The sequence below is a fragment of the Bufo gargarizans genome, chromosome 1 (assembly GCF_014858855.1).
Source record: "Bufo gargarizans isolate SCDJY-AF-19 chromosome 1, ASM1485885v1, whole genome shotgun sequence".
In the NCBI taxonomy this organism is placed as follows: Eukaryota; Metazoa; Chordata; class Amphibia; order Anura; family Bufonidae; genus Bufo; species Bufo gargarizans.
Window position 1 is genome coordinate 249,056,768 of NC_058080.1, and position 13,519 is coordinate 249,070,286.

The window sequence follows — 13,519 nt, forward strand, 5'->3', positions numbered from 1 at the left end:
TGGCTCCCTATTTGTTAAACTACCGTAATCGTCTGTAGAAGTACTCACTAGCTCACTCAAAGCAGCGGTCAGGCCGTCACTCGCTCAGTCAGTCACGCTCCTGCCAGCTTCATTAATGAAGTGGGAGGAGCATGACGGAGTGTCACAATGTTGGGGGAGGGGAGGAACACCACAATTACAACAGATGGAAAATGACCAGGAACTAGGCTTTAAGGCAAGGGAAAGGGAAACAGTAACCACCTAAGGAAACCATAAACCTAGCCCTGACACCTGTTAATATGAATAGACCCTGAAGGTGGGAATATTCATACACTGTAAACCTAGGCCCTAGTAATCTTGAAAATCCCTAGGAGTATTGACAGGGTCTGAGACTACTGGTTCTTTCCCAGATAAACAAACCTGCGCCTCCCTGAGGCCTAGTAAACAACGAGCAAAGGGAGAAACAAAAAAACAGGAGACGTACACTTATCTTCAATAGAAAATGGATGAGCAGGAACTCAGATGAGGACCACACACCAGCTCTTCCAAGTCCAGGCAGAGAATATCAACCGCATGGTCACGTGTAGCCAGTCTATCAGATCTTCTAACCTCTGTCAAGGGAGGGACCGTGACAGTACCCCCCCATCTATGGATGACCTCCGGGCACCCAGGATCGACCTTATACGGATGAGCCCTGTGAAAGGCTTTCACAAGGCGACTAGCATTAACGTCGGCTGCTGGAACCCACATTCTTTCCTCTGGACCGTATCCCTTCCAGTGAACGAGATACTGAAGGGATCTACGGAGAATTTGTGAGTCCACTATCCTGGTGATCTGAAATTCAAGAGATGGAGGCAAGGAGGATGGTTCAGCAGGTTTAACATATCTCTTCAGCAATGATTTGTGGAAAACATTATGAATTTATTAAAAACGCGGAAATTCAAGACAAAAGGCTACCGGGTTAATAATGGCAGAGATCTTATATGGACCAATAAACCTTGGACCCAACTTCCAAGAAGGTACCTTCAACTTAATGTTTCTTGTGGACAGCCACATAGAATCACCCACTCTCAAGTCCGGACCACTCATACACCTCTTGTCAGCCATCCGTTTATACTTGTTGCCCATTTTTATTTTTTAGAATTTTCTGCCAAATAGATGACAACGAAGTCTCAGTACCAGAAAATGTGCCAAACTTCAGATGGAACCCATATGCCCCAGAAAACAGCGACTTATCAGTGGACTCCTGCCTACGGTTATTCATGGCAAACTCGGCCAAAGACAAAAAAAAAGTCTCCAGATTCTGGTTAAAAAGTCTCCAGATTCTGGTTAGTGCGTTCAGTCTGTCCGTTCGACTGAGGATGAAAGGCCATGGAGAAGGACAATTGTACTCCCAGGTGAGTACAGAACGCCTTCCAGAATCTGGAAACAAACCGAGTCTCCCTATCAGACACCACATCAGAGCGAATACCATGTAGCTTCATGATGTTATCGACAAACACTTGTGCAAGAGTTTTAGCATTAGGCAGACCTGACAATGCTATAAAGTGCGACATCTTGCTGAAGCGATCAACAACCACCAGAATCACAGTTTTTCCTGAGGAATTCAGTAAATCTGTGATAAAGTCCATGGATAAATGAGTCCAAGTTCGGGACGGGATGGACAACGGCAGTAGAGATCTTGAAGGCAGAGTATGTGTCACCTTAGCACGTGCACAAGTACCACAAGCCGACACATACACAGCCCTCAACACAATTACGCAACCCCGCCCACCAGAATCTATGAAAAATTAGATCGACAGTGGATCTGCTCCCAGGGTGTCTTGTAAGAACTGTGCCATAATTCGGAAGGAACAAACAATTTCCCCGGAGGACAGGAATCCGGTGCATCTCCCTGGGCCTCCAACACCTCTGCCTCAAGGTCAGGATAAAGGGCGGATATTACCACCCCTTTAGCCAATATCGGACCAGGATCTTCCAAATCACCCCCCAGGGAAGCTACACGACAAAGCATCCGCCTTGACGTTCATAACCCCAGGGCAAAATTTTATCTGGTAAAAAAAGACACCCATCTGGCTTGGGTTCAAACGTTTAGCTGACTCCAGGTAAGCCATATTTTTGTGATCTGTAATTACTGTAATAGGATGAATCACTACTTGCAACCAATGACGCCATTCCTCAAAAGCCAACTTAATGGCCAGCAACTCCCTATTACCTAGGTCATAATTTTTTTCAGCAGTTGAGAGCTTCTTAGAAAAGAAAGCACATGGGTGCCATTTACTAGGTGAAGGGCCCTGCAACAAGACTGCTCCTACCCCTACCTCAGGTTAGTAGCAGAAGCAAAACATTCCTTCACACTCCTTCCGCCAAGAAAGCTTGTAATGCCGCATCAGACCAGACTGAGATATCCGAACTTTTCCTAGTCATGTCCGGTAAAGGTTTAACAGTCTAGTAGTTCAAAATAAATTTATGGTAGTAGTTGGTGAACCCCAAAAATCGCATAAGCGCTTTCAGATTTTCAGGTCGATCCCAGTCCAACACAGCACAGACCTTTTTCCGATCCGTACGAAAACCTAATTTTAGCATCGGAACAATGAGGAGGAGACTGAGTCTTTCTCCATAGACGTCTCCTTCTCCCTGGCTGTGAGCTGTCCAATCGCAGCGGAGAACGTCACAGCCAGAGAGAAGGAGACACCCACGGAGAAAGACTCAGTCTTCTCCTCCCTGTTCAGATGCTAAAATTAGCATACCAGGCGGGAGAATACAACGGGTGCCACAGCGGGTGAACGGAGCGGCACCCAGCTAAAAACTGTAAGTGCAGTTAGATCCCTGCACTATGCCCTATGTATCCTGGTACTTAGTTTATAATGTCTGGACCCATGAAAGGTCCTCTTTAAAGCAGTGTTTGCATGTATTTTGATGATGTCAAACTAGTTTATATTTTTATTGCTATGTTGCATTCTACTGGGTTGATATTGCAATGGTCTTTGACTTCATTATTAAATGGGTTGTCCAAGATGTTGATATTGATGACCTATCCTCAGGATCAGCTGTGTGAAAAGGCCGCAGCACTCTGGTGAGCTCTGCGGCCTCTTTGCAGTATTCCAGGCACAGCACCATACATTATATAGAAGCTCAGATCTATTCACTTGAATGGAACTGAGTTGCTGGCTAGGAAGAGGCCATAGTGCTCACTGGAGCTCCATGGCAATTGGACCACCACCAATCAGATATTGATGACCCATATTAATATCTAAATCTTGGACAGCACTTTTAATCTATCTTATTGTGAAAATGTCACACAAGACAAATAATGTCTTAAATTACAAGATTTTGTTCTACTTTAATAATATGACAGTAGATATGTGTGTATGTATATATATTGAAGAAAAATCCAACGGGAGCACCATCCAGAGAGCGGGTGCAATGTCCAACAATGGGTTTCAGGGGTGAATAAAGTTTTTATTGTTTTCACTACAATTCAGGAGTGCAGTCCAACTTTTTCTCTTATATATATATATATATATATATATATTATAGTGCCTTGCAAAAGTATTCACCCCCCCCCCCCCCTTGAGTAACCCTGGAGGAGCTGCAGAGTGCCACAGCAGAGACTGGAGTATCTGTGCCATACGCTCCATAGAGTGGGCTTTATGACTGAGTGGCTAGAAGAAAGCCATTACTTTCATCAAAAAACAAAAAGGCACGTTGTGAGTATGCGAAAAGGCATGTGGGAGACTCCCAAAATGTATGGAGGAAGTTGCTCTGGTCTGATGAGGCTAAAATTGAACTTTTCGGCCATCAAAGAAAATGTTATGTCTGGCGCAAACCTAACACATCACATCACCCAAAGAACAGCATCCCCACAGTGAAACATGGTGGTGGCAGCATCATGCTGTGGGGATGTTTTGCTCATTATTTCCATCAATTTCTAACCTTTTTTTGTGAACCAGACATCCTCTCTTCTTCAGAGCAGGGGGTGCCTGCTTTGATGCTCGGGTCTCCCATTGACTTTCATTGTATTAAATTGTACTCAAGCACCCGCAGTATTCGGCCGAACACTCGGATGTGGCGAGCATAGCGATGCTCGAGACGAACAGCAGTTCGGCCGAGCATGCTCACTAAACACTACTCTTGAACACAATGACACCAATAGAAAATCATATCTGAGTGACACTGACATACATAGCTATGGTAAATGTATGTTTGAAAGTGTTAATGGCATACTTAAAACCACAACTCGCTGTGACATGTGTTCTACGTTTTCTATTCCAAAGTTTACAAAAAATTTCCCTTATCAGTGCCAGATGGTGTTTAAACACACACGGTGTTATGGGGGGGGAAAAAATGAACTGTCTGGAGATCTCCTGACATGGATTTCGGACTAGTACTTAATCTTTTCACTTACATTTCAAACACTATCTATGCTCTGGATGTAGTACAGTTTTGAGATTCTTCCCTGCCCTCTCCAAAACAAAACAAAAACTAAAAGTTTATTTCTGTTAAGATGGTGGGGAAAAATAAAAAAATAAATGTTCTTGCAGGAAGCTGCTTTTGAGGTTCTGCAGCAGCTGCAGCTGTGTTATAGGGCAGTAAGTGCAGCTAGAAGGCACTAGCTACCACCCAACCTCAGCTCCTCACTTATCACTTCCTGGCTGCCAGCTTTCCTTGCCTGTCTTTCACACTAGAATAGAACCTTGCTTGTGACTGTACACTGTCCCTAAGACACTGCATAGACTCATCCACCCTCACTCACAGTCCAACACAGATTGATGTTCTAGTAAATTCTGTAAGGGCACCTCCCTGCCTGCTGCAGCACTGATTGGATCATCCAGGCTGTCTGTTGGCCTGTGAGCCAATCAGGGCAAGCCCTCCTCCCACACTTCCTCTCAGCATCCTTTTTCTTTCTCCCTCATGCTGTTTTCCTTAACATGTGCAGTAAATTGTCGCTGTGCTCCCTTTCGCTAATATGTGCTCCCTTTTGCTGTATATTCACAGTAGGCTTGAGCGAATGGAACTTCAGTTCATAGATCCGAAGTCTATTTATTAATGAAATGGCCATACAGCATTAAATCTGCATAGGCAAAATTTGTATTGGCCAAAGTTGCGCAAGACTTTGGTGAATTACTTCGGTATTCCTTTCTGCATCTTTAAAAACATTTTAAAATAGGAATCCAAGTGGGCTTTGATACTGGCTGGTACCTCGGTATCAAAGCCGTCTTTGGATTCTTATTTTAAAATGTTTTTAAAGACATACATAGGAATACTGAAGTAATTCACCAAAGTCGCGCTCTAACTTCGGCCGATACAAATTTTGTCTACATGGAGCCTGTTCTGTCTTCATACACGTTCACACCGTGTGCAGTCTAACATTCAGTATAAACCATTCCTGTCTTCCATATAAGAGGACTGTTCTCTGTAGTCTAACTTGTTTATTGGTAAAAGAAGAGTATTTGATGTGATCAATTGGTAAAACTATAAGAATACAAATATCTCGTATAAGTAAAACATATAGCATGGCATGTACAGTAATATTACATTAACAGATAAAGCAGATGTCCAAAATGGCTGCTAAACATAGGATTATATAGCTAGCAAACAATTACAACCTCTTCCCTGAGTAACACTTATACCTACCAAAACAGCACTGCATAACACAAAATCCCTGAGACAGAAGTAGATGTCTTACCGGATATGCTGGCACAAGGATGGTGGGGTTTGAAAAAAGGAGATCTGCAGGAGACAGCACTGCGATGACTTGTAACATGAAGACTGAAGACTGGGCTTTTCCTTCCCAGGATGCATTATAATCCCACAATGCTTTGCACCTCCCACAACACAATAATCTTTATTAACAGAATAACAAAGTGCAGTACATTTTTAAGACCGCTAGATGGTGCTATTACCAAACTAATAACTACAGAATACCGAAACTGAAGGCAAATGTGATCTGTAATGATTCTTAAACTCTGGCAAATGAACTAAGATCATTTTCTTGCCCTGCTAGGCAGAACAGAGCCCATACATTTTAATGCTATACAGACACAGCATTAAAAACAACGTTTTTGAAGTGATCGACTTCGGATCTATGATCCGAAGATTTATTTACTCAAGCATAATTCACAGTTATTGCCCCCTCTTCTACCAGTCACATCAGCCACATATAGAATGACTGCGCATGTACATCAGTCTCTCTTTTAGCAAGCTTAGCTTTTTCTGTAACTCTTGTAGACATTAATGAAGAGAGCTGTATATATTGCCCTAATTTTACTAATAAAATTGAGCCTAAACCTTGTCAGAAATGCTTTAAAATGTGGTGCAATTTAATGGATCTAACCATGCAGCTTTAGAAAACTCCACTGCACCTAGCTCACCGAGATGAATATTTAGAGCAGAATGTGTGTAGCTTTGTTGGAAAGGGCTTATGACCTTTGGTGCTCCAAATTTGTGTCAAAATATATTGTATAAAGTTAGTGCACCAAATTTATCATCCAACAACTACATATACTATATGTGATGTATCTTTAGACTGCCTAAGTTTATGCTGTCTAAAGTATTAGTACATTTTCCCCATTGAGTTGTTCATAGCCACCTCTTCATTGAATCTCCTCCTATATGCAGGACCCCACCTATCAAATATTTAATGCATATCCTTCATCCTCTGTATTTATATTGAAGGTTTTTTTTTATGAACTACCATATAAATAACAATTTAAACAGAGATGAATTATGTATTTAACTCTTCAGGCTCGGACTGGCCCACAGGGGTACAGGGGAATCCCCCGGTGGGCCCCTGAGCAAGGTGGGCCCCTAGTCTCCCACCCTCTGCACAAGTGCCACATAACACATTCGATTTACTGTGCTACATACATATATTCAATGTACAGCACCTCCACCAGCCTATGTTCATATAAAAAAACTTGTTAAATTATTTATTATATTCGAATGTATGGTACAGTGGGCCCCCAAAATAAATTTTACTGGTGGGCCCTAGGTACCCCAGTCCAACACTGTAACTCTTTATGAATTTGTATTCTAGGTGGCAGCTCAGAAGAAATACCCACTTTACTGCACTGTGCCGCAAAGCTTGGACTCAAAGAGGTGGCACTTTTGCTAATGCAAAGCCCAGCAGCAGATTCCATTTGCAGAATCACTAACAAATATGGGGATGATCCAGCTAAAATGGCTGAAAAGTATGGACATCAAGATATCCAGGATATCATTAATCAACTATTTGTAAGTGCTGACCATTTTATTTGTATAATAATAAAATAGACATACCAGTATTTTGTTAACTGCTTTGCTGTAGAATAGTTCTATACTACTGTACGTTGTATTTTATTTGTAGTCTGTTAAGGATACTGCTGACATGCTATAATTAGACATTAGGTCCTTTTATAGTACTTGTTGGGAAAGATTTATCAAACTGGTGTTAAGGAAAACTAGCTTAGTTGCCCATGGCAACCAATGAGATTCCACCTTTCATTTTCCAATGATTTTCCAAAGGATCTCGGAATAATGAAAAGTGAAATCCGGTTGGCTGCTATGGGGAACTAAGCCAGTTTTATACCAAGTTTGGATAAATCTATCCCATTAAGTTTTGACATATCAATGTCTACCATCTATAGGCTGTAAGTAAGAGCTTCTGTTTGATGGTTTTGGAGATGTTGGGTGCAGCAGGGTTGACAATTAAAACAAAATGGGATGGCCTGTTCATGCAAAAGGTCCAGGTGTATCTGCTTCCCTAAATTCAATACGATCAGCATATGTGGTTATCCCTGGTTTGAATCCGAACTGGTACAACATCTGCATGGAGTTTGCATGTTTCTCTCATGTCTGGGTGGACTTCATCCAATACTCCAAAAATATATTTAAAAAAAAGTGCAAGATAGGCTTCCTATGAAATTAGGGTGTTGGGTTTGAGCACTTATATGGAAGCCCCTACTTTTGAGTGACTGTGAGAAAAGTGCTTACAAATGTTTGTCATTGTAACTAGTGTTTAGGGAATCGAAGTTCACGAAGTGGAGTTCGATCCAAATTTCTGGAAATATTTTGTCGTGCTTCATGCTAACGAATCAATTTTCCCTGAAATGGTGGTAAACATTTAAAAAATCATACTTGCCTCATCCATTTGAGGGTGAAGAGGTCACCGCAGCCAATTTGCTTGAATATCCCACGCGAAATCTTGTGTGAGGTAACGTATGACGTCACCAAGCTGGCCAACTTGATGTCATCACGTGCTGCGTGTGATTTCACGCTGGATCTTCAAGCAAGATGGCCGCGGCGGCTTCTTCAACATGAGGTTAAGTATGATTTCAATTTTTTATTTTTTTGCAAACAGTAAAATGCTTTAACCACCTAAGGCTGCTGGCACACAGTGCAGTTCTGACATGCATTCAGGATGCAGTTTTCAATTAAACGAGATTAGCAGCCTTGTTAGCCCCTGGTGTTAACAGTTTTTCTGGAGCTTCTGTCAATTTTTAAAGACTATCTCTAGCTGGTACCAAACCAGAGATATGAGCACTTAAAGAGATTCTGTCACCTGCTTTTAGCATTTTAAGCTGGCACCATCGCTATGTTGACTAAAGTACCTTATTTCCAGGACTCTTCTTTTTACTTATTTTCGTTACTTATTTCGTTACTTATTTTGGTAGTTTTGTTATAAAAGCGATTTTTATGTTATGCTAATTAGGGTCCAAGGTGCCCAGAGGGGCGTTTTTTTCACTCTCCGGTGCCCAGTGACGCCCCCCCTGCAGTGCCCAAGACAGCCTCCTGATCACCAAAACACCTCCCACAGCCCGGCAAACGGTTCTGCCCCCTCCGCACGTCATAATCTACCTTATAGATATGCCCCGTCCTCCTTCCTGTCTGCGGCCAGAAAACTTGCGCAGGCGCAGTACCGCCTGCGGCCTGCGCGATCAATCAACGTCCTGAGGGCAACAGCGCTCAGGTCACATCACTGGGCTCGGCGCATACCCAGTTAGACTTTTGAGGCTGTTGCCCCCAGGAGGTTGATGATCGCGCAGGCCCAGGCCGCAGGCGGTACTGAGCCTGCGCAAGTTTTCTGGCCGCAGACAGGAAGGAGGACGGGGCATATCTATAAGGTAGATTATGACGTGTGGAGGGGGCGGAACCGTTTGCCGGGCTGTGGGAGGTGTTTTGATGATCAGGAGGCTGTCTTGGGCACTGCAGGGGGGCGTCACTGGGCACCGGAGAGTGAAGAAAACGCCCCTCTGGGCACCTTGGACCCTAATTAGCATAACCTAAAAATCGCTTTTATAACAAAACTACCAAACGAAAATAAGTAAAAAGAAGAGTCCTGGAAATAAGGTACTTTAGTCAACATAGCGATGGTGCCAGCTTAAAATGCTAAAAGCAGGTGACAGAATCCCTTTAAAGCAGCCCCCCCCCCCCTCACCTTCAGGCCTCGTTCACATTTCCGTGTCAGTGTCACGTCCATGAAAAAAAGAGTACGTGTTTCACCCGTGATGCTGTCCGCGAAGGATCCGTGGTTGGTCTATGTGTCTGTTTTTGCAATCTGTGTGTCATCCGTAATTCACTGACATTGCTCAGCTGAAACTTAATTTCCAAAGAATCTCCTATTAGTCATCAGTGAAAAATGGAGTGAACACGGACCAATAGACTTCAATGGGTGTGCTTGGTCCGCATCATGGGTCAAAGTAGTGCATGTCCCCGTGATTTTTTTACTAAACATGTGAACAGACACATTTAAATCAATGGGTGCATGTGCTGTCTGCAGAAAATGCGGACAGTGAGCATCAGCAGAAATGTGAACGAGGCTTCAGTCTGGAAAATAATGTTGGATCAGTTGCAGAGCTGACAGGCTGCAGGAGGAAAGGAAAAATAGTAAAATATATAGAAATGGGACATTATCATTAATGTACTGACCCACATTAGAAAACTATACTAAACCACACAGCGAACATTGTAAAAAATTTCACAAAATAATGTAAAAATTGCAGTTTTTTTTATCTATTCCCCTAAAAATAAAATGATAAAAGTTATTTAATACACTATATAACCCCAAATAATTCCTAAAAAAAATACATCTAATCCCACAAAATAAAAATAAAAAAATTGAAGAAAAAATAAAAAAAAGTTATCACTGCTGGAGCACAAAGGGAGAAAATATTATTAGTCCTTAAGGCTAAAATTTATGATGTCACTAAGGGGTTCAAAATTGCAATAGTGGCCTCTGAATTGTGCGCCAACAAGATTTACTGCAGACACACATTTTAAAATCTACAATAAAAAAGTGACATTTTTGGGAGGGTTTTTCCAATTTTAATGTGACTGTTAGGAGGTTAATATTGATCGCAGATGCCGCTATCATCGACGAATGCAGAATCTGAGGGGTTCAATGATGGGTGAACGGCGCAATCACCGTTCACTGTCACCCGCTACTTACAAAGAAATGCACTTCACCACCAAGTAATTGATCACAAAACAGATTTTTTTGTAAAATTCAGTGAAGCAGCTGCATCAAATTTTAGAGAACTTTGCTCATCTCTAATTGTAACATACAGAGGCTTCCCGCCAGCCTCTTGTCACTACCCCAGTCCCTGACTATGTACATGTGTCAGTCACTTGCCTATCTGACTTGTTACACACCTGCATCTTCAGTGCTCGGTGGAACTGAAGACAGACTCTCCTTAGCGACGCGCAGTATGAGCTTTGCTAAGAAGAATTTTTACTCCATACAAAAATGTTTAGCATCCCTGTCCTTACACAATAAATGGAAACAACAGGTAGACATTAGTTCAGTAACATTGGGGCAGATTTACTAATCCTAAAGATGAACCTGCACCACATTTATCACAGTGACTCAGGCGCTGACACTTTTATCCAGCTCTGTAAAATCTATAGGTTGGCTTATTTTGAGACAGAATTTGATGGCAGAATTGTGGTGCATTTTTGGCGCTAGATGTTGCATATTAGGCCACGGTCCTTTTTTTGTGACGCCACACCCCCTTCTAGTATACCATGCTTTTTTGTCGAGTAATGCCTCATGCACTATCGAGTAAGTCCTCATGCACATGATCGTATGCATTTTGAGGTCCGCAAAAATCAGATCCGCAAAAAATACGGATGACATCCGTGTGCATTCCGTATTTTGCAGAACAGAACAGCTGGCCCCTAATAGAACAGTACTATCCTTGTCCGTAATGCGGACAATAATAGGACATGTTCTATTTTTTTGCGGAACGGAAATACAGACATATGGAAACGGAATGCACAAGAAGTAAGGGCTCGTTCACGCGACCGTTGCCCCTCCGTTGCCGTATTGCGTCCCGCATACGGCGGGTCCGCAATACACGGGGCACCAATGGTGTGCATTCCGCATCACGGATGTGGAACCAGTCACTTGAATGGGTCCGTAAATCCGGAGATGCGTTGCGGAATGGAAGCACCGAACGGAATCCCACAGAAGCACTATGGAGTGCTTCCTGGGGTTCCATTCCGTGCCTCTGCAGAGCAAGTTCTATCTTTTTGCGGAACGGACGAATCCGCAAAAAGATAGAGCAAGTTCTATCTTTTTGCAGTGCGGAGGCACGGAACGGAACCCCAGGAAATACTCCGTAGGGCTTCAGTGGGGTTCCGTTCTGTGCTTCCGTTCTGCACTGCATCTCCGGATTCGCCCCTCCTTGCCCATGCATTGCGGACTGCAATTTGCGGTCCACAGCAAGGACAAGAAAGTGCAACGGTCATGTGAACGAATCCTAACTTCAGAATTTCTCAAGAACTATGGTTGTACTATTTAGAACCCAATTGCACCAAGTTTTACAAGTGTCTAGGTGCATGGACATTATCAAATGTCGACTGATAACTAGTATTGAGCAAATCAAAGTCCACGAAATGCATCTGCATTTTAGGCAAAATGTGATTCGCTTCAAAAGGGATTTTCCTCGTGCTTGGTGCTAGTGAATCGATTTTTGATGAATGGCGGTAAAAAACAAAAAACTCCTGCTTACCTCATCCATTTGATCACGACCGCCGCCACCTTGATTGAAGATCTTGCATGAAATCCCATATACGGCAACGTCATACGTTGTCATTTGCCAGCCGACTTGATGACATCACAGGCCACGTGAGATTTTGCCCCAGATCTTTAATAAAGATGGCGGCGACCAGCTCTTCGCGATCAAATAGATGAGGGTAAGTATAATTTTATTAATTCTTTTTTTTTAAGTTTTACACCGTGTTATTATAACTAGTAATAACTATATAACTGTATATTCTTGTTCTTAAGTGGCAACACTACTTTACTTGCCACTTGCCGTACATACTGTACCGGTACATAGTAGTCACTAGTCAGTATATTTTATAAATGGTAATATCTATTGAGAAACCAGGTTCAGTTGCACAGCTTCTGGTGGCAATATGACCTTTTAATGAATATTTGAAGAGACTGTTTTACATCAGTGACTGAGAACACAACTTAATATTATTTTTGATTGAATCCTGACTCACATTGTCAGCATAATAACCTTGGAATTGATATGTCGGACTCGTGACCTGTTTATTGGAGACCGCCATTTTCACTATAGAGTGCAGAAATCCTATTCCTATCATTCCTGAGGAGCATATTTGCAGTTAAACTCCCTCGCTGGTCTTGATTTTGGTTAGATTAGGTTTAGTTGGTTGTGGACCTCTGGTTGTACTGCTTTTGTTTATTGTGAAATGTATAAAATACAGGGATTCCAATTCATTTTCATAAAATAATAGCTCATACAGATAAGTATCATTCTATATCAGATTTGTTCCATTTCAGGATACTATCAGAACTGAAATGAACAGGGACGAGGATCTCTCAGTATGTTTAAGCATTTCTTGCTGAGGGTGGTTTATTGCAATGGCCTACTGCTGAACAATTTATGTGCATTGATGCCTAATTTGTTAGATATTGACAGTTATGTATTCAATTCATGTTTTTAATTATTCAAAGGTCATAAACTGCATATTCAAACAGTCTTTAACAAATGATTGAGCACCCAGCCTCGAAAGCATTTTATCAACCTTTATGTAATAGGAAGCTCCTAATGCTATATTGTATGTCACCGGCGTCCTTACTAAGTGCATACGTAATGTGCTAACACCATCTTAAACAGACATAGTGCCAACATTTTACATACTATATTTGAAAATATAAAACACATTTATTTGGAAATAGCCTTCTGAGAGTTATTTCTATGGATTCAGCCCCAAATTGTAATAATCTGCAGGTGTTTCATTATTTAATAAATCAGCCTAGGCTGTAGTAAACTGTGATGTTCTATGCAGAGGAATGTACATAATCTGGTGGGAAAGTGGTGGATAGCAGGTATGTGCCGCTGAGGCTTCATGTCTCAGTGATGTAAGTCAAGGGAGAATATATGACCAGTGACTGACCATTCGTGCACTCGGGCATGGACCGAGGGCCCGCGGCCACTAGGGGGCCCCGTCAGGCCCCGCTGGCCACTGCCTCCGCTCCGCCGGCTCCGTGTGTGAAGCACTGATTAGTACTGGAGGACCAGGAAGC

General features: G+C 42.4%; 1 protein-coding gene across 1 annotated transcript in view; it reads left to right on the forward strand.

Annotated features, from left to right (window-relative positions):
* Window positions 1-13,519, forward strand: part of BANK1 (B cell scaffold protein with ankyrin repeats 1) — a 265,057-nt gene that overhangs the window by 51,387 nt on the left and 200,151 nt on the right. Inside the window, exon 2 of the mRNA XM_044277573.1 lies at window positions 7,019-7,215. Within this exon, the coding sequence (XP_044133508.1) occupies window positions 7,019-7,215 (197 nt within the window). The remainder of the gene's footprint in view (window positions 1-7,018; window positions 7,216-13,519) is intronic.